Raw genomic sequence first — 21,974 nt, forward strand, 5'->3', positions numbered from 1 at the left:
ATTGTACCCAGAATGCAATATAACTTGATATTTTTCAGACAGTTATTTATTATAGTAGTATTTTTGGCATCACCTCAAGTTGCGGGGTTAATCTCGTTACGTAAGCCTCGTGGAAGACTCTGATCTCGCGTTGTTTTGTGAATGGAAGTGTCAACAGCGGGGAGTGGGGACACAAGCCTCTCAAATATCGGTAATTTCTGGCATATTTTTACATTTAAATAAAATAATACAAAGCGCGTTACTTCAGTGGCATTGATGTTGTTTTTATGTGCTGTGATCGGTTTATAAAAATGCAGTTTAAATTAAGAAACGGCATGATCATTCACGTCTCCAACTTGGCGGATCTGTCGTGGTAAAGGTGAGCTAGCCTCGGTTAGCATTTAGCTTCTCCATTAGCTCAGATGGGCTATGCACTTTGCAATATCTTAACCTGTTATTGCGTTTCTACTTTTCTAAGCATGTCAGCTGTTTGTATTGGTTTTCAGGTGTTAAATGTTCACGTTGGATCGAGGTGACATGGTCTGATTTGCGAGCTTTTGTTGGAAGTTGTTGTAGTCGATGCTATGTTATGCTATGCTAATCAGACAGAGGCCCATCTTCTAAAGTCGAAGCTAGCCTCTTGAATTGTCACTCCGAGCCAAACCAGCACATGTTAACCTGGACCACCGCCCACACAGTTATCCACAGCACATCTGACACGATCTATGGCGTATCAGCCGTTTATTCATGCTCAGTAAACGTGGACTAACCCAAGGAACAAGCCACTACACCCACCCAATGTGATCTTTCCTTTTCTGCAGCTGTGAACTTGAAAATTGCAACATTTGAGATGCTGTTTTTATGCTGATTCTTATAGGATTGTTAATGTCGCATTAAAAACTAGTAATAATGTTAAATGTATGCAATTTTCTCTTTAATTTCTTTTGTATAGCCTAATAACTTAAGAAATACTTTAACAGTTTTCATTTTGGGGTGTTACAATTATTTGATTAACAGTCCAAATATTAAAAAGAGTTCAAATCAAGTCAAAGTAATGCCTAACATGTGCACGGAGAATTCCTTTGACAAAGAATTCATAGATGGAAAGATACACAGCGGTAAATATATTGTAATAACAGTGGAACAATGTGGGTTTTGTCTCTGCTCTACTGACAGCTCAGTATATGACATAGAATAACAAGCATGAGGTCGTACTTTATGGACCATCTTAAACTCAAGACGGTGTTAAAACAAATGCCCCAGGCGTGTGTTGTCACGACACTAACATTTCAAACTAACATTGATTTAGATACTAAGGAATTGACTCAATACAGATTACAGTACTACAATGACGATAAAAAGTAATTGAATGTCATTTTCATACACAGAATAATAGTGCTTTCTCATGTTACCATGAGGTCTTATATTTGTTCTGGGAAAGCTCAAATTCAGACTAAAACTGCTCAGTAAAGCTCAAATTGTGTCCTGTTGATGTGATGTTGTTTTTTTGTTTTTGTTTTTTTTTTAGTAACACAGCTTGTACTTTTTAACATAACCACACTTAAATATTCCACATACCAGGAGCCATTTTGTCCTCAAGAGGCTGCGCTTTAGTGTCTTTTGGGTCAAGTATTTAATACAAAATCTCGTTCAGTGGCCTGTTACAAGCGAATGACTGTCATACAAATAAATAGCCAAATTAATTAATTATATGTGGAATTGGCATATTTTTGTTTTTTTGTGAAAATCCATAGCTGTACAGACTTTTGGGAGAAAGGATTCTGATTTTTTGGTTCACTTCACATTTGGCTTATAAATTGGGCTTAAGTTACAATTTACAATCATTTTGTTCAGTGAGTAATCTTGGGATTATTCAATCAACTTTTGAATTGCTAAAAATATGAATATGACATTTTTCCTGAACCTGTGTCATTTTTATGTAATTACTGAGTATTAACACCTCTTCTCTCAGCACATGGCATGTTTTGGAGTCAATTTACAGTCCAGATAATGAATATTTGATTACTAAATTAGTTGATGACTATCTCAATAATTAATTTGTTGTGATTAATCAATTCACCTGTTTCAGTTTAGGAGTGGCTGATATGACAAATATCAAGGTTTTCTAAGATCCAAAACATGATTTTTTCCTGTTGATTCATGTCAGTTTAGTATGTTTTATACAGTTTCTGGAAGTTTACTCTTCACTGTGATTGTTTAAATCCAACTGTCACTCACTCAGAGCAGGCTCACCAATAAGCGCAATGGGCGGTGGAAAGTGTGTGTCTGACCATAGGGCTGCATTAAACAATATGGCAGTTTCTCCAATCCAGCAGATTGTTACAGGGATAAGATCACGCTACAGTATTTATCACCGTATCGCTCAGCTCCATTTCAGCGCTAGTCATTTTAAGATTTGTTTATTGCTACTCTGAATGATTTTGTTCTTGTGTGGCTGATAAATAAAAGGCTCTTTTTTTCCCTGAAGATTTCCAGGTCAGACTAGCTGCTGAGCCCCAGGATTTCGCTCTGAGATGGGGGACGACCGGCCTTTTGTGTGCACTGCCCCTGGATGTGGACAGGTACGACTCCCTCTATCTAATACGTATTCAGGGGCCATATTAAGGCAAGACAAGTTTATTTTTATAGAACGATTTGTACACAAAGTAAAGTGCTTTAGAGAGCAGGATAAAAATTGCACTATTCCAAAGGGTGCTAAATATGCTTGGAAATAGGGCTACATATGTAGTTTTGTACATTTTGTGCAATTATTTTTTCATGTTTAAATAAAGTTTTATGTATATTCTGTACGCAGCAGGTCAGCCAAAACAAAATACTGACCTGTGCTGGAGATTCAAGACCAGTAGATGATACACTGAAAAGTGCAAATATGGGCCAGATATATCAGCATATCTCTACAGATAATAATTATGACGATCAAAATATGGGTATGATTTTAAAAAGGATAGTCACTTAGTCATGATTAATCGTTGCGGACTTTCTTGTAAATAAATTGGTTGAGGTATTGCACAAATTTCAATGAACTAAGCCTTTTTAATAAAAATTGTGCTGCCTTCACAATAATTTATTTGATAATGTGCTTTATGTAAACAATGAATCGCCCCTTTCTACTATTAACGTATCAATACTATCATAAAGACATAGCCTAATATATTGTATTTATCTATCCTGCGTTTTCTTTTATTTCAGAGATTCACAAATGAGGACCACCTCTCAGTTCACAAACACAAACATGAAATGACGTTAAAATTTGGCCCAGCCCGAACAGACTCTGTCATCATCGCAGGTAATTACATTCACTTTTATTGGATTAGCAAAGCATTAGTCTAATCCAGGCATGGGTCATGGGTCAGTATGGATCATTTTCATCCAATACTGCTATCAGATTGCTTTTCTGGCTGTTTGGCTATATTTGAACATCTGTAGCTAGGCCCACAAACTGAAGTTTACAGAGCAAATTTAGACTTTTTTTTAGAATAACAATTAGAGCCCGACTGATATATCGGTTGGCCAGTATTAGAGACATCGGCTAGCGGCCTAAATCTAGCCGATATGGGCTGATAGTCCACGTGGACATGTTATACCTCTTTATAAAGCGTAGGCTCTCTATATTATGGCCATTTAATACAATTTACAGGCAGTTAAATGTCCTAATATGGGGCGCCCATCAGTATTTTGTAATTTGTCATTGTTTTTGACGCCGTATTGCCCCTGAAGTCACCCCCAGAGTCACGTCACTTACATGCGCTTGTTTACACTCCTGTACAGCCTCAGATCCACACGCACAACACTGAGGAACTGGCTTTAAATGCTCTTATGTCTGATCCACGATACTAATGATAAATAAAAGTGAACTTCAGTACAGTTTAGGACAGCAACAAAACTACTACTTGTTTGAATGTGGAGACTGTCCCACAGAGGACATAGGACTAACACAGCTGCTACAACATGTTGAATTATTTTCTTTTCACGAACAGTCATTTTGAGTCAGGATTAAAAGGACACTTATGTGTGAAGATTTGTAATCTGAGAGGAGCCTGTGCGAGTGGTGAGTGCTGTAAATGTGTCGGTTTTAGAGCTACTTTTGGTTCTTTCGCATTGGTGCTGTAGCCCCCACACATAAACAGCCTGTTTTCTCTTCCATTGGCCTAGTGCAGTGCTTCTCAAATAGTGGGGCGCGCCTGGGGGGGCGCGAGGCTCCGTCAAGGGGGGCGCGTTTGACCTCGGGGAACATGCTTTTTTATTTTTTTATTTAGATTTTTTTTACTGTCTTAAGTGCCGTTCACACCAAAGCGTCAAAAAACGCCTTGACGCCTCTATTTGGAGCCTTTGCATTTGAGTTTAGACGCCCCCGACGCGCATCTTTGACGCCGTGAACAAACGGGACAAAAATACTTGACGCGCGTCCGTTGCCCTGGAAACAAGAGCCCGGTCCCGGTCTTTTCCCGAAACAATGTCAGACCAGACAGAGAGAGAGTTTTTATGACATAAAACATCAACGGAGGAGATCGGGTCAACGACTGGGGCGTATATATATTTATACTCCGCTAATGACACTGGATCAGTCCCGGTCTAGTCCTGGTCTAATACCGGTCTAGTCGTGGTTTAATCACGGTCTAGTCCCGGTCTAGTCCTGGTCTAATCACGGTCTAGTCCCGGTCTGGTCCCGGTCTAGTCCCGGTCTAGTCCTGGTCTAATCACGGTCTAGTCCCGGTCTAGTCCTTGTTTAGTCTCGGTCTAGTCTCGGTCTAGTCTCGGTCTAGTCCTTGTTTAGTCTCGGTCTAGTCTCGGTCTAGTCTCGGTCTAGTCCTTGTTTAGTCCCGGTCTAGTCCTTGTTTAGTCCTGGTCCGGTCCTGGTGTATTCCTCGCGATCGGCTCGGTGATTGTGGCGTATATATTTATTCTCCGTTCATGTTTGTGGTTCTCGTTCTGGTTCTCGGGTCTTTCTTCCTGATAATAACGTCGCTGTGTCACTGGATACTCGTCCCTGATTGGTTGACGCGGCGCGTCTGACGCGAAAAGTTCAGCATTTTCAACTTCTTGACGCTGACGCCTTGGACGCGCGTCTTGGCCGCTGACGCCAAAACGCTGAAGACGCGCTGCGCTGGCGCCAGATTCGCGCCGCGCTGACGCCGAAAACGCGCCGCAAAAACGCAGGACGCTCTAGTCGCGCGTCCACATAGACTTTACATAGAAAGTGGACGCTTTGACGCTTTGGTCTAAACGGGCCTTTAGAATAAAGTGCAATTGCACTTCCACTACATTAGGGGGCAGAGCGCTCTCATTGGCAGAGTGTGCGCAGGGAGCATTCGTTCGGTGGTGTAGGAGTTTTGTTTGCACTGAGCATGCGCGCTTTGCACACAGCACAGAGTTTGAGTATGAAGTGTAGACACGAAGTGTAGAAGACCCTCAAGTGACACCATGAAAAAATATTTAACAGGGATGAGAAGACAGACGGAGAGAGACGGAGATAAAGAGACAAACGAAAATCTCCCGAAAGCTAAGACGAGGAAATATGACGAAGCATATGTAGCGCTTGGCTTCACTGTGACTACGGTGGGAGACGAGGAAAGACCGGTGTGCTTACTGTGTCTAAAAATGTTGGCAGCGGACAGCATGAAGCCCAATAAATTAAGGCGTCACTTAAATACATTACACCCCAATCACTCTGATAAGCCGCTTGAGTTTTTTCAGCGAAAACGTGCCGAATATTGCCGACAATCATCCCGCTTGTGACAGCTACTTCAGTAAACCAGCGAGCATTGTTGGCGTCATATAAGGTGGCAGTGTTACGCAGAGGTGTACTTATAACAATTTTATAGACAAATGATACTATCTATAGTCACGCGGGGGGGGCGCGAGATGTTTTATTCGTCCTAGGGGGGGCATGACAGAAAATAATTGAGAAGCACTGGCCTAGTGTAAAGTGACAATAGTGGCTGTACATGTTACTGGACCTGCATTGATTTGTAAATGTATTGTGAACAGGTGTGAATGATCGGCATTTACACATAATTAAGTACTGCAGCGTGCACGCATTTACTTCTAGAGGCTGATAGTGGTAGTTTACTTACGTTGTTTACTCGCTAGACTGCAAAAATGCCATTAGGCATTTACGTATGACTGTAAAGAAGCAGAATAACAATAAATGTCACCTAAACAAACCCACTTTAAAATCCAGTAGAGCCAGACCTAAGTTTTATAATCAATTGAATTTTTACAGTGAATTTTTAAATCACTAAATATATCGGCTCTCGGCACCTCCAACTTCCATTTTATCAGTATCATACAAGCCGCAAAAAAATCCATATACATTCGGGCTCTGATAACAACATGTATTTACCTGGGATTAGGGTTGTCAGAAGTATCACAAATCAGATACTGATCAGTACTAAAACTAGTATTGAAACGAGATACGCATTTGAGCATCTGTACTAAAAAAGTCACATTAACAGGACCAAATTTGAGCTTGGAACAATTTGTGTGCTTTTGATCGTTATTAGAATGAATATAATACCGTATACTAAGTACTATTAATTTTTTGTATGAAAAATTACATTATATTCCTTTTTTTTTCTTCATTGTGGTATTGTAATTTTTATCGAGTATTGGGTGAAATTCCTTGGTATCGAAAGTTTCAAATTTTTTCTAGTGTTTTAAAGTTATTCTCCTCTGACCTTATGCATTCTGAGCCTCTTAATTATTCACCATAATGAGTTTAGGCCAAAGCAGAGTTTTCCCTGATGATTAAAAAACTAGCATGCTAACTGTGCACCTTCTGATTATCAGACAATAAAATGTTTTATAGACGCTCGCATCAGACTTATTTTGACTTCAAGAGTTGCTTATACAATATATCTACTGGGGAGAGAAATAATGCTCAAATACATGGGGAAAAATGGATATAGACCCTTTAATCAGCACTAATATACAGTCCATCCTTAGTCTCGTCTAAAAGCACTCTGTTTCTAAGATTTAAATCCTCTCTAGGAGACAGTTTGCTCTGCTCTCAGTAATGATGTGTTTTTTGTTTTTCAGACCAAACACCAACTCCCACACGTTTCCTGAAAAACTGTGAAGAGGTCGGATTATTCAACGAACTGGCCACTTCGTTTGAGCAGGAGTTCACCAAGACACAGGACGAGGAGCACAGGACAAAAGCCATGGTCAGTGTAAAAGACCAGGGTCAGGAATGTTGGTTTAACGGATTCAAATGTACAAAGCAGTAAAATCTGTATTATTATATACATCATAGAAAAATATGAACTGTATGTAAGATTTTCATTTTAAATTTCATAAACTTGGCCTCTCTTTGTCCCCAAGTATAAGACATGTTCAAATCAAATATAGCTTTTACTGAACTGAACAATTATAATGCTTATTTATTCAGAAAGCAGAATGAGCCTCACATGAATCTCTCATTTGTGCTGCCAGTTTCAATGCTGAAATCCAGTTGGTTTAAACCTAAAATGTCTCTCTCTGATCTGAACGGTCTCTACCTAAACCCCGGCACCTGTACCAATCCTGAGCCAGTGCTAGTGCTGCCTCTGCAGTTCAGGGAGAAATTCTGGAGGTTCTGAGCTTCCACATGAAGCCTGTCCTTATACTGAGAATGAGACAAATACACATGTAATATATGTATTTAGACCTGCCGCAATGACAAACTTTTGTATGACGTATTACTAAAGAAGATCTAGATGATAAACAATAATACTGAATTATCCCCAAAAAACTCTATTCAAATGTGTGATATTGTTAAAAAAAAACACACAAACTGCTATAAATAAATAACAGAATGAGGCATTTTAAGAGTTTAGTAGTAGGTTGTGTCTATTATGAGTCACTCTACAGCTCATATTGAATTGTAGAACAGAAAAATAACAAAAAAAAATCCCCATAACAAAAAATCTTGTTCCATCTAACATGTATTTATCCCTAACCCAATATATTAATTATTGTGACAGGCCTGCATGTATGTGTCCTCTGTCTGCATATAGTTCATTTAACACCCTTACATTTCATTGTTTGGCCATGTCTGTTTTTATTCATCCAAATGAGAGCTGCATGCAGCACACAAAAGCCTTTAGTGGGTGCCACACAACCGCTCAACTAATGAATTCTTTTAAATGACTGTGATTAAAAGATTAATTAATGTTTCTGTTATTGTTTTTCTTTGTTTCTAGCCTGCTCCTTTACAAACCCCGTCAGACGTCAAAGATGAAGATGACAGCCCGCTACAGGTGGATTCTTCTGCTCCAGGAAGCCCAGACTCCTCATCCAGTATGTCCGACAGCTCTAGAGGCACCAAGGCAAGTCCACACACACTTACACGCTTACAACAGGAGGCCTGTAGTTTGTTTTGCTTCAATTTTAGAACTGTTTCCTAATAATGGCTATGGTTGAATCCCAACTTGAAATGTGCTTTGAAAGAACATCAGAAATAAATACATAAATAAAAAATATCCCAATTTTAATAGAATGACAATTAGCATAGTGCATATTTCTTCTGGATGAGTTTAAAATGTGAACTTTGAACCAAATCCTTTTATTAAAACATACTATTAAATCATAAATCTAATGTCAATGGTTGTCCGAACAATTTGATATTTCTCCCAAATGGTTCAACCCTAAAACCCTGAATAATCCTGACCAAAGACTGATCATTGTATTATTGCAGATGTCATTATTTTCTTGTCAACAGGAAATAATCCAAAAGCCGGTGGTCTCCTCCGCTCCCACACCGACCATCGTGCGCCCTGGGTCTCTCCCTCTTCATCTGAGCAGTGAGCACTTCCAACCCACCCTGCCCTCTCCCACCTCCGTCATCACACAAGCACCGCCCTCCAATCGGCAGCTAGGGTAAGGGTATTTAATTACACTGTTTATATTTTTAAGGGAAAATGTACATCTGATTCTTGGTTTACTGTAGGAATAGGAAATGCATATTTAAGAATGAATTTGAGTGGGTAGGAACTAAATCTGTAGCATACTTATGTTAAATGTATCTACTGTGGCATCACAGAATGTTAAAAACACTTTACTATTTATTTATTTATTTATTTAAACAGGTCACCAACCAGTGCTTATCCGCTCATGAGGCACCTCCCCAACGGACAGACTGTTCCTCTCCTGCCCAGCCCACAGATGACCTCAGTTATATCTGTAAGTCATTGATACTCAGTATTTTTTTTGTTTATTTGACATATATTTAACAATCACACCTGAAATCTGGCATTTGCAATACTTTTTTCAACTGCAATGCTACTGCTAAGTTTTTCTTGCTTTCTGTCTTTAAACCCCAATGAAGGGGCACTCTAGTCTTGACATGAAGCCTTTGTCTCACTGGTTGAATCTCCGGCTTGTGTGTGTGTGTGTGTGTGCAGTTGGCTCGGCCTGCCACCTCGGTGCCTAATATCCCTGGGATCCCCGGGCCTCCAGTCGGAGGAGGCAGCAGCGGCTCATCCTCTCCGTCTGGATACAGCCTGCACTCAGAGACCAAGATGGTGAGAGGAGGAGTGAGGAACAGAACTCAATATATTCATCATGAGTTCAAATTGTACGAACACATGTTGTCTGTATGTTCAGAGGTTAAAGGCTGCTCTGAGTCACCAGAGCTCTGGGTCAGATGGAGGATCGATCCCAGCTGTGCCCCAAAGACAGGAACAAAGCCAACAGCCCAGCCAGAACTCAGACGCCCCCTCACCCGCACAGCCACAGGTAGAGAGGACAGGAGGGAGAGAGAGCGAGGGAGGGGGAGGAGGCAGTACTATTGGAGGTCACACTGTAGGCTTCTATTGTTAGGGTTGACAAAAGTATCATAAATCAGATGCTAATCAATACTAAAACTAGATGGAAACTAGACTCATTTAAACCAGTATGGATAAATAAAAATGAAATCACAAACAGGACCAAATTTTACCTTTCCTGAACAGTTTTAGGATGATTTTGAGATTTATCAGAAGTTTTTAGATAAAGAGTAACATATAGAAAGTACTGTTAGTTTGCAGTGAAGATGTGGTATCGATAGCGATATTCGGAGTATCAGGTCTATTCTTTTGTATCAAATCAGATTTTACATTTTTCGTTTTGTGACATCTACTGCTGATCTCAATAATTATTATAACATGTTTTTTTTCTGCATCTAGCTACAGATATTTTTGGTAAAACACATATAACTTGGTTCTCCAATGTTAAAAATAGGTCTGATGCCTTCATGATTGTCTTGAGCTCATTCACTTAGTAAATGGATCATTGCTGATTTGTTTTTATGTCTTGCAGGTATCACCTGCTCAGCCCACTGGGGGGCGCCGGCGTCGTGCCTCAGAGATGGACCCGGACGAGAGGAGGCAGCGCTTCCTGGAGAGAAACAGAGCAGCAGCTTCACGATGTCGACAGAAACGGAAATTGTGGGTGAACTCTCTGGAGAAGAAAGCTGAGGACCTGGCCTCTATGAACGTGTCTCTAACGGTCAGTCTGAAGATACACAGAGGAGCGGGCAACGACTAGAGCCTGATAGAGCTTCATTTGGAGTGTGTTTCATGATAATGTGTAGGCTAGATAATATGGTGATAAAAATCTAATCATGATCTGATGCCTGTGACAATATGCTGTTTTGGTGATATTTCATGTTGTGATTCAGGTGGTTCTGTTTAATGTAGCTCGATGCTCAAACACAAACACTTTCCTAACTCACTTGTGTTCTCTTCTATTGGACAGGCTCCATAATCTTTGAGTGAGTTCTTTAAAAACATATATAGAAATACTAAAAGTTTTAATTGTTATCAAATATAAATCATGATCTCCTCCCTAAAGAAGACATATTTTGCTTGTGTCTGCTATGTAATTATAATCTAAGACGTAAACGTCATCACAACAAAGAGCCGTGCTGTTGTCAGCCCCTCCTATGGATAGATGCACATCACACTAGTGACCCGCAGATTTTTTTTTTTTCATTTGTACCAAACTGACTGTGCAGAGCTGTCGAATCGAATTGAATCTAATCACAGATTAAGAAAATAAAATTGGTTGTATGCAGTTTGTGGTGAAAACGGGGATTGAACGTCAATATGGTGTCTTGAAATCCATCAATGAAAGATTGCTCAAACAAGCTCTGAAAAGTTGATTTTGCATAATAAATGTGCTTTCTGGCAGGACTAATCTATTTTGGGACTATAGAAACCCTAGCTTTTCAGTCCAGTACTTACAAATTGAAAATGACTTCCAGATGGTTGTCAAAAGCCCTTGATTGAACATCTGTATATATTGTTCTCAGATGACTACCTATGAAACCTTTTCTACCATGAATTTTGCTCTAGAAAATGTAGATACTTTTTGACGTGGCCCACCCCTAATATACCCCTGTTGTGTTTCAGAATGAAGTGACTCTCCTGAGGAACGAGGTGGCTCAGCTCAAACAGCTGCTGTTGGCTCATAAAGACTGTCCAGTGACGCTAATGCAGAAGAAGGCTGCTATGTTAGGTACAGCCCACTCAAAAACTCTCACTCTCTAATGTCATGTCTCTTTGGATCTGGGGGTGGGCGATATTGACATTTCTAAATGTCTTGGTTGTGCTTCAAGTATTGCACAAACATGAATAGAGCGTAATATCAACACAAAAGGGCAGAACATCACTTTATGATTTTGTTTGGGAGACTACAGCTAATTTTATTTTTATTTGTCTCTTTTAATGATGTATAATGTATAATGATATACTCAATGTTCTCATTTTGCATATCTCCAGAGCTATTGTGAAAGTTTCCATTTTTCTCTATATCTTCCACCCCTATTTATAAACCCTCACAAAATACCCCTCATTATTGTCAACCATTTTTATACATGTTTTTTTAAGTTATCAAACTTTGAATTCATTTCACATAATTTATTGTGTTATGTAAATGGAGCTGTGGGATATTTATGAATTGTTACCTAAGTCTGAGTGATATGGTGATCAGTCTAATCCTGGTCTCATAACGGACAATGTGCTATTTTGGCCAAATCAACATAGCGCCATTTACACATTTTTTTCTTGAATACAGCTCTATGTACATTTTTTTCTTCTCACCCACACATCCTGTTGGTCGGTGGTTTTAAAGATTAATTTAATAATGCAAATTATTAAATTGCAATGGAATCTTGTGAGCTTTAAGACATGTTTTAATTGCCTGTTAGTTCCCTCCTCAAAAACAGACATGGAGTTGTGTTTTGTTTCAGACACACATGTTTGAGTAACTCTTTATTATTATTGATTTAATTGATTCATTTGTTTTTATTTCGAGTTTGTGCCAAGAGAGAAACAATAATCATACACATACTACATATACATTGTAAACAACAGAAAAGCAATTTTCTCAAAAAGGAAAAGGGGGAAAAAGAAAAACATATGAACCCACCCCTGTTCGTGACATAGTTTCAAAAATGATATGGTTGCTTATGTACACTGATCATGAAACTTTACAAATATTTACACAGAGCAAAATTAGTCTGTCTACATCTCCAACCTCAAAATGCTCTGTTGCACCTTGTGATGTCATGTAGTGGTAGTTTTCAAGTTAACAGCTTCTTTTACCTTTTGTTTAGTACATTGAAAATTCCAGGTTTGCAATGTTCCAAATGATTCTAGTGAAGGTGCATGAACACCGTGGAGCACTTCCTGTATTACCACATGACATCACAAGGTGGAACAGAGTGTTTTCTGTTTGATAAAAGATCTCAGCCTGCAGGGTTTGTGTGTTAAACATGTGTGAATGAAAAAAAACACAACTCCAGCTCTGTTTGTGATGAGGAAAACTACATTAGAACATAGCACAACCTGAGCCCTATAAGCTATTTTTTCTTGCTTTTGGTTAAATATTTATCTCACTGTTTATTCCACCTTTTTCAGTATTTAAATTTCCTTTTTGTTGGTCCCATCTTCCACCTCATCTAATTCCCTGTACCTCTCACTCTCTAAGGGTGATGTGTGTGTGTATGTACCTAGCTGCAGGCGGAGCAGAGGACTCGGAGCCGGTCGGATCTCCAGCCGCTGTGATCCAACACGGCCCCTCGCCCCCTGTCCCCGCCCCCTCACCCCCTATCTCCGCGCCCTCCATCAACGGCATGAGCGTGCGGGCTGCCGAGGCCGTGGCTATACTGGCTGGGATGGGCTCCGGGCAACCAGCGGGCGTTCTAATGTCGACGCACTCTCCCTCCTCTGCCCCGAGATGATTGGTCCATGCCGGTAGTGGAACTGAAACTCAAGGAGGGCAAGAAGGGCAAAAATGTGTTCAATAAATAACATAAGGGACCTATCCTTTAATTTAAGACACACAAACACAGTGCCTCCACCTCCTCCTCGTCCCGAAAACTCCACACATCTGCATTTGTAAATTCAGAAATCTGCATTGTACATTTGCGCTTCTGAGGCCGGGCCTTCGTCTTACCGGCTCGTCCTGAAATGGAATAGTGTAACTGTTCATAATTTGTTCTCATTTCTCTTTTTTAAAATGCAGCTTTATTTGTCTGTTCACTCAAAGCCTGGTCAGCCATTCCCAAAATTGCTTTCATACGTCTATATCAGTGACATAGTGTTGTAACGGTTAGTGCTTGTGCCTCGCAACAAGAAGGTCCCAGGTTCAATTCTAGTCTTCTGTGTAGACTATAGAGTTTGCGTGTGTCTACAAAGGTTTCCCCTAAAAACAAATAGGGTCTCCTCTAGGGACGGACTCCTGTAAAAGAGACTGTGAATCTCAGTGAGAGTCTCCTCCTGGTTATTTAACGGTTAGTCCTATTTTTTTTTTTTTTTTTATCAAATTTTGTTCTCTGGACTGTCCCCTAAACTTATTTCTAGAGCACAATTTGTACAAAAAATTGCCAAATTTCTTTCTGATCCTGGTCCCGCTGATTACTCGCATCAGATTTTGTGGTTTGCATTTGATTTAAATAATCTTAAAGGTCTCGAAATCAGATTATTATTTTTTTTTAGCCTTTATTTTTTATTAAACCGTATCAAATCAATTCGAAAAACACAACCGGTCAAAAGTTTTAGAACACACTTTTTCCAGTTTTTCAGTTCAGAGATTCAGTTTATTGCATTCTGAAATGAAAGCATAGAACAAATAAGCAATTTGAGTTGAAAAAGAAATGATGTGTTCAGATATAACAGCTGAACACACTCGTGGCATTCTTTCTACAGTAAAAATATTCTTCAGAATGTTCTTCCCAAGTCTGTTGCAGAAGTTCCCATAAATGTGTGGCACCTGTAGGTTGCTTCACTCTTCTGTCCAGGTCTTTTTTTTTTTTAGAAATCAGATTATAATCAGATTTGGTGTGCATGTGAACATAACCACATCACCACACTGTAGAAAATCTGCTGTTTCCCAAGCCCCAAAACTCCACGCTACAAAATCAGCGATGTCCAGGTACGGGGTGATGAGATGCAAGACCCTATATTTACCACAACACATTATAATCACATAGACAAACCTTATTGATACTTTGCAGTAACGTAACGCTGTGGCTCTACTATGGACAAATATTTAACAGGTGACACAATGCGCACATGAAACACACAAACACACCCTGACAGGTTTTGATACTGTCTGAAAACTCAAGAAAAAGTACAAAATTAATTTATACGAACATTCACAGTTCCATTTAGGTGTGAAAGAGCTCGTGACTATAATGTGATTTGAGTTGAATGCGTTTAACAGCACAAATCAGCTCACCTGTTGTACTTCCAAGTGACTAAGCCTTTTCTGATCAGATTGCACAAAAACAAAGATAAGATTAAAGTCTAACTTGAGTAAGAGAGCTCTAGTTATCCTCACACTCCCAAGGAATGTTGACGACACCAGCTGCAAAGTATCAATTGGTCCATTAGGGAAATTGTTCAGACACAGTAGCTCAGAAATACATAATTAAACCCATGTTGGTAACCCGTATTTAACCCTCACGTTGTTGCGTAGAACACAGACCAAAATGGCTGATCAGGCTCGGGTGTCTCTTGCCCATGACACGGTTCAGTACTTCCCAGTGGCTTCTCTATACTGTGTAATATATCGTGTAAATACTATGTAAGAAAAGATTTTAAAGACATTGATTGTTCATATTTGCAGTTAAGATCGCACTGGGGGGTATGTTGAATACTCTGTTTACTTTTTGTTGTTGTTTTTAAAGGTGTATTATGTAACGTCACTGATATGGGGTATGCTTCGTACTCGTCTCCATGGAGATGTGATTGCTTTGTTCTGAATGTTTCACAGTATGGCATTAAAGGTTTTGTACTAGATTTTTTTCCTTGTATTTGAGCAAAGTGTGTCTTGCCCCATTACAGATATACAGTTTAAGCAGCTCTCGAGGTCAAAAAAAGTCCTGTGTACTGTCTGTATCTAATTAGAAACTGTGGAAGTGCGCGGTTAGCATGCTAGTTTTTGTAAGATTTACTGTTACATGGCGAGGAGAAAATTCAGTTTGTCGACTGGACATTAATTAGTTTGGTTGAAGACATTTCGGAGCTCATCCAAGCTGCTTCTTCAGTCCTGGTCAGACGCTGTGGACACTTCCTTATCTCTGTCTGCTGAGAGGAGCTAACTACACTGAAACTACTCTGAAACTAACACACCTACTGGTTTACAGTTTCTGTTTGTTAGTTCGGCCTATTGACCTGTACCGGGTGTGGGGTCTAATTAGCAGAACCATTCAGGGCCATAATGGAGCTCCCTCACCTCTGGACCTGACCTGGCTACACCTGTTGTTCTCTTGTTTGTTTTGATTTAGGTTTGAGGATGAAGATCCCTGTCTAGTTCAAACCTACGAACACTCTTAAGACAGAAACTGGTCCACCCAAAGGACAAAACACTGAGTCACACACAAAGCAATGTGGTCTACTCCATTCAGTGCAGTGAAGACTGCAGTAAACGCTACACTGCAGAAACTAAACAGACACTGCACAAGAGGATGAACCAACACAGACGAGAGAGCAGCAGTGGACCTCAGTCTGCTGTACATCTCCACTTAAAAGCCACGGGCTACTCATTCGAGAACAACGAGGTACAGATTTTAGCCAGAGAAAAGATTTGGTTTGAGAGGGGAGTGAAAGAAGCCATTTTTGTTAAGAAAGAGAATCCTTATCTAAACAGAAATGGAGGCCTCAGACACCATCTGTCTCCTATTTACAACTCCATCCTCAAACCTAAATCAAAACAAACAAGAGAACAACAGGTGTATCCAGGTCAGGTCCAGAGGTGAGAGAGCTCCATTATGACCCTAAATGGTTCTGCTAATTAGACCCCACACCCTGTACAGGTCAATAGGCCGAACTAACAAACAGAAACTGTAAACAAGTAGGTGTGTTAGTTTCAGAGTAGTTAGTTAGCTCCTCCCTGAAGACAGATATAAGGAAGTGTCCACCAACATTCTGACCAGAAATGAAGAATCAGCCTGGATGAGCTGCAAAAAAACACTTATAATTTCATTTTGGTGAGTGCTCTGAATTGCATAAGGGAAATGAGGAATAACTGTGGACCACTGTAAACTGTTTAAAATGAACTAGTTCTGTTTTTAATTATGTAAATATTGTGTGGATACATTTAATGCCATATAGTTTAACTTTCTAAGCAAAGCACTGACATCTCCATGGAAACAAACAGGCAGCAGACCCCACATCACTAAAGTTCCGTAGTGCATCTTTAATATAATTTCTTCTACCTAAAATACCCATGTCATGTAACTGTTTTGTGCATAAACCAAACTTATAGATGTGAACACAGATTATCCCTGTGTAGTGCCTGGCGTTTTACCATTTTGTTCAAAACATATTAAAATGTCATAGCATTAAGTGTATGTATCGAACCCTAAAGACTGCATGGACTTATTCAAAATGGCTGACGACGACCACTGTTGTGCTTCAAACTATCATTGTTCCTGCTTTTCCAAATGTCTTTTTAAACTTAAATGATAAACTTATTGATGCAAAAACCATGTAAGAATTCCCTTTTCAATGTAACACTTGAAATGGTTAGCTTTAGATTATCTCGATAATCACAACTGCGGCAGTGGTTCTCAACTGGTTCCACGTCTGGAGATCAATTTGGCATTTTATTTTAACGCATTTATTTAGAGACTGTTGCTAATAAGACTCGAGGTGCATTCACACGCAGAAAATGGGACTGAACGTGGACGAAACCAGGATAAACATGGCCTAGACCAGGACTAGACCAGGACTAGACCAGGACTAAATCAGGATAAACATCGGCTAGACCAGGACAATATCAGGACTAGACCAGGACTAAACCAGGATTAGACCAGGATAAACGTGGGCTAGACCAGGAAAATACAAGGACTATACAAGGACTAAACCAGGATTAAACTAGGACTAAACCAGGACTAAAACCGAGATAAATGGGGGCTAGATCAGGACAATACAAGGACTAAACCAGGTCTAAACCAGGACTATACCACGTCTAAAGCAGGACTAAACCAGGACTAAACGTGGGATAGATCAGGACAATACAAGGACTAAACCAGGACTAAATCAGGACTAAATGTGGGCTAGGTCAGGACAATACAAGGACAAAACCAGGACTTAACCAGGACTAAACCAGGTCTAAACCAGGACTGTACAAGAACTAAATGAGGATTAAACAAAGATTAAGAAAATAGGACTAAAAACCCGGACTAAAAAAACAGAACTAGAACTAGACCAAATTTAAAAAAAAAAATCAGAGGAGGAATGTGAATACAACCCTAACATGTCATATGATTTATGATTAATTTCAATTTATTATTCTAAACTATATATGCATTTTCACATTACATTTTATCAAACCAAAATGACTAGGTGCTTTAATAGATTTTGAATTATTATTTCTACTACTTCTCTTGCTTCCAGTAGCTGAAAAGGCATGTTAACAATCTGGATGTGTCTTGCTTAATGTATCTTGGATTCAAACTAGCCACCTCTCTGGTTAACCATCAACCGCAACCTTTGGATTTACAAATTAAACTACTGATATTATTTTAAGTTTAAATTTTTTTCTTCTCAATATAAGACAAAACTTGACAATATTTTCCACAGCCAACTACGACCAGCTGAGAATCACTGCTGTTTTACGATGTTTGAAATAATCCAGGTAGTTTCATTTGAGGATTCGAGGAAAGAGTAGTGCAATATATATTTTTCTATTTTAAGCGTTCTGAAATGTGAGTGAATGGTTCTCCTTCTTATTATAGGCCTGGACTAAATGAACTAGACACTATTTGTGCTTTGTGCGGCATTTGAGATTTGCATATTTTATAATATTGTACTTCCGCAGCATATTTTCCCATATTTTTTACTTTCAAATTTTTATTTTTGTGTGACTGTCCCTTCATGTGGAGGTTTTGTCCATGTTTTTGTCTAGTTTTTTCATAACCATGTGAAATACTGTCGGCAGCACAGATCTGGCTTAGAAATGAATAACTTGTGTACAGTCTGAACGTATGGTATCTCTGACAAATAATTCAAAATAAATGAATGGAAATGAGAGAGACCTGTGCTAAAATTATATCTTACTTTTTAGAAGAATACTTTGGTCTAGTTAAATTTTTTAGGTATTTTAGGTGAAGCAAAAAAACAAAAAAACTAACCTATCTCCGTGGAGACAAGTAGGTGACGCCACCACGTCAAGTTACAGCCTGAGATCTGCAGAGAGGAGAAGTGAATAAATACACAACAGATAAGTTTAAAGCTTTACAGTCACTGTGGAACATCCTAAAGCAATAACATTTCCATGGAGACATACATACATATCTCGATACATAGGCCACGATGCGATACATATGTCCATACAATGCACTTTTGACTCAATACGATATATTTCAAATCAATTAGATACGGTTCAGTTAAACTAAAGGCTAAATCATGACTGTGATACTAAAAGTCTTTGTTAAACCACTTCTTGTGCCAAGTTCATATGAAACACAAACATTTTAATCATCAAAACAGTGAAAATGTCAAATGCGTTGCTTAAACGAGTTTCCTTTCTCTAAACAAACAACAAAACTGTAGCTGTAACAAAATAATTTAGTAAAATATACCAAAAAAACTCTCTGTGATATATTGATACAGAAGCAGATACAGACATGTATTGGCTTATTGGCATATCCAACAGTTCTGAAGATGCAGCAGCAGCAGAAACATGTCAACAAGGTAAATACACTTTACTGTATTATCTTTAAAAAGAACCCAAGAAGTTGAAGTACATAAGAAGACAAAATGAACGTCTTTGGCTTCATACAGAAGCCCATGATATCGATACTGTATCATCACATAAAACAATACGATATACTGATATTTGATTTTTGCACACCGCTAGTGTGTATCAGTCCACACCTCCCAGCTGCAGCTTTTATCCATTTTATAAAAATGTATCTGCTGTACAGACAAATTAATACAATAAAAGACAGTCAATTATAAATAAAAACAATAAATAAAAAGTGTAAAAAAGCATAAAGCTAAAAAAAAAAAAAAAAAAGATAAAAAAAAAAAAAATTAACTACCATAAAAAAATATTTCAGCCAGAGAATAAAAATCATGTATCATTTGGGTTCAAATTAAAACCACATTTTTAAAACCTTGGAGTTTTAGGCTAAATCAGTTGTAATCTTAAGTGATTCCTCTTCTTGAATATATGATCATCAAACAATAACAATTCCAACAGGAAAGTTACACAGCGCATCTTTATTTTAATTCAATTTTAAGTCAAGTTTATTCAGTTTTATTAGCGTTTGTTTTGAATTAGCAGCCAGTTTCAGCAGAATCCCATAATATTTCTCTATTCTTGTGTGTGAAAGATCTAGACAAAACAAGACAGAACCAGACTGGTACTTTTGACTTTAGAACTTTTGGGATTTGTCCTGGTTTGACCCTAGTTAGTGTTAAAATAGTCTCTTTGATGGTGTCAGAAAAGAAGTGGAACTGCACAATATTAAAGAAACTACACACATCTGCAGAGGAGACAGGGCCAAGGTCTTGTCAGAAAAATGCAACGGAAAAGATGTAATAATAAGTGATTCCTCCTCTTGAATATACAGTATCCTCCTGAGACCCGGCTCATACATATGTGTCCATTATAGTGGACACTGAGTTAACCAGTCTGTCTTTAAGTGGTTTGAGATAGACTCGGTTCTTCTGCATAGATAGGGCTGGGGATTATGGGATACTATCATGTCCAAGATAAAAAATAAATAAAAATGAACTCAATACTCGGTGACCAAATTTTCAAAATAAAAAAACTGGGATATCCCTGGTTTGGAGTGGTTGGTAATAATAAAATTGTGAAACGAGAGTCTAATTAAGGAGAATTGTTTTGCACTCGGCCCATTCATGACTAACATGTGTCAGTATAATCACATTTTCTTTGTGTTTTGGTCATTTTTAAGCAGCATTTCTGTATTTTACCTAAACAAATAACAATGTACGTCTCTCTTTACTGTTGGCAGGGTTCAGATTGGTCAAAAATATGGACACCTGGGACGTTTCTTGTGTAAAACTTGGATGAATCACTGGTTTTAGATAAATCTGCTGGGACACTGGACACGGCGCAAAACTGGGACTGTCCCGGATATATAGGGACACTATGATAAAATAAAAAAAATTAAATAAAAAATTTAAATCGAGTCTAAAAACTTTTTGAGGAGACTGTAGAAGCTTGTCAGAGATGATGCTGGTCATCAGAAAAGTTGTTATTGTTGTTAACATCACATGCATTTAACACCAAAATGTCCCCAGCGTCCATTACAGTGGACATATTACAAATTATAAATGAAAAATAAATAAAATTAACAAAATCTAAATGCTAAAATGGTCATTTACCTCCAAATAGATAGAAAATCACAAAATATATACATATACACTTTTTTTTTCGGGTCCAAGGAGGATACGGTGAAAGTTCTGTGTCATTTGGGCCCCTGTCCGGCAGAGGGCGCATGGAGCCTGTGTCCACGGTGTCCATTTATCCTCCTGCGCCCGCGTCACGTGACTCTGCCTCCGCTCTGCTCCATCTCCCTCGGTCCCTCAGTCATGGCGGTGCAGGGAAGGAGCCGAGAAGATGGTCTAAACCGCAAAACAACACCATGATCTGCTTGAGTTAGACTCCAGCAGCTCCACTTTGGACTTTACCGTTCGGATCTCCGCTCTTGTTTCGCCTCCGGGACTGACGCGCTTCCCCGACCCTGCGCCCGAGCCATGGCCGACCGCGGCGTTGATTTGTCGGCTCTGCCTAAAGAGGTCAGGGACCAGCTGGCGGAGTTGGACCTGGAGCTCTCTGAAGGTGAGACAGCGCTGGTTTGGGGCTTGTTTGCGGATGTTTTTGCGGCGGGGAGAAGCGAGACTGCGGTAAACGCGGTGACAGAGCGAGAAAGCAGCGAGACGAGCCTGGAGCTGTACGGAGTGCATCCGACAGCGAAAACACACAAGCTCCTGACCTCGTTTTCAACATGACATGACATGCAATGTAATTAGTGATCGCAGCATTAAGCGTTGCATTGTGGGAGTCATTGTTGTAGTTTTTGACGAGCTTTATGATGCTAATGTTTGTAGGCTAAATGTTATAACAGTATTGTCTGCCTGTTCAGTCTTGTTTATTTTGCAGCTTGCATTGACTGGAAATAGTTGCTGCAATATTCACTACACAGCTGTTTTACTTTGTATTTATGTATTTTTGCACCATTTAAAACTATTTTATTTGTCTATCCGTTCATTTTCTATACAAACTGCAAGAACGCGTTAATAGGGTGACCAGATGTCCCTATTTTATCGTGACCAGATGTCTCTATTTACCTGGGACAGTCCCAGTTTTAAGCCTGTGTCCCCTGTCCTCGCAGATTCATCCAAAACCATTGATTTGTTCCAGTTTTATAGAAGAAATGTCTCAGGTGTTCCTATTTTTGATTAACTTGAGCTCTACCAACAATAAAGAGAGTCATAAATTGTCATCTGTTTAGGTAAAATACAGAA

General features: G+C 39.2%; 2 protein-coding genes across 4 annotated transcripts in view; both read left to right on the forward strand.

The window, feature by feature from the left end:
* The first annotated feature begins 132 nt into the window (after positions 1–132).
* atf7b (activating transcription factor 7b) lies at positions 133–15,270 on the forward strand. 3 transcript variants are annotated; one of them, XM_020923233.2, is made up of 12 exons: positions 133–190; positions 2,468–2,561; positions 3,190–3,286; positions 7,039–7,166; positions 8,184–8,309; positions 8,702–8,859; positions 9,069–9,162; positions 9,384–9,503; positions 9,586–9,717; positions 10,279–10,467; positions 11,373–11,478; positions 12,978–15,270. In XM_020923233.2, the coding sequence occupies exons 2-12, from the start codon at positions 2,514–2,516 to the stop codon at positions 13,202–13,204; spliced, it is 1,425 nt and encodes a 474-aa protein (XP_020778892.2). In that variant the 5' UTR covers positions 133–190; positions 2,468–2,513; the 3' UTR covers positions 13,205–15,270. The 3 variants fall into 3 exon arrangements, with proteins under 3 accessions (XP_020778892.2, XP_020778891.1, XP_055016724.1); XM_020923232.2 differs by having other exon boundaries at positions 12,952–13,114; XM_055160749.1 differs by lacking the exon at positions 9,586–9,717.
* A 5,741-nt stretch (positions 15,271–21,011) lies between these two features.
* dip2bb (disco-interacting protein 2 homolog Bb) overlaps positions 21,012–21,974 on the forward strand; it is a 109,167-nt gene continuing 108,204 nt past the window's right edge. Inside the window, exon 1 of the mRNA XM_055160553.1 lies at positions 21,012–21,288. Within this exon, the coding sequence (XP_055016528.1) occupies positions 21,204–21,288 (85 nt within the window). The 5' untranslated portion in view covers positions 21,012–21,203. The remainder of the gene's footprint in view (positions 21,289–21,974) is intronic.

This window comes from Boleophthalmus pectinirostris, unplaced genomic scaffold, assembly GCF_026225935.1.
Source record: "Boleophthalmus pectinirostris isolate CB_2022bp ecotype Guang Dong unplaced genomic scaffold, ASM2622593v1 HiC_scaffold_3, whole genome shotgun sequence".
NCBI classification, from domain to species: domain Eukaryota; kingdom Metazoa; phylum Chordata; class Actinopteri; order Gobiiformes; family Gobiidae; genus Boleophthalmus; species Boleophthalmus pectinirostris.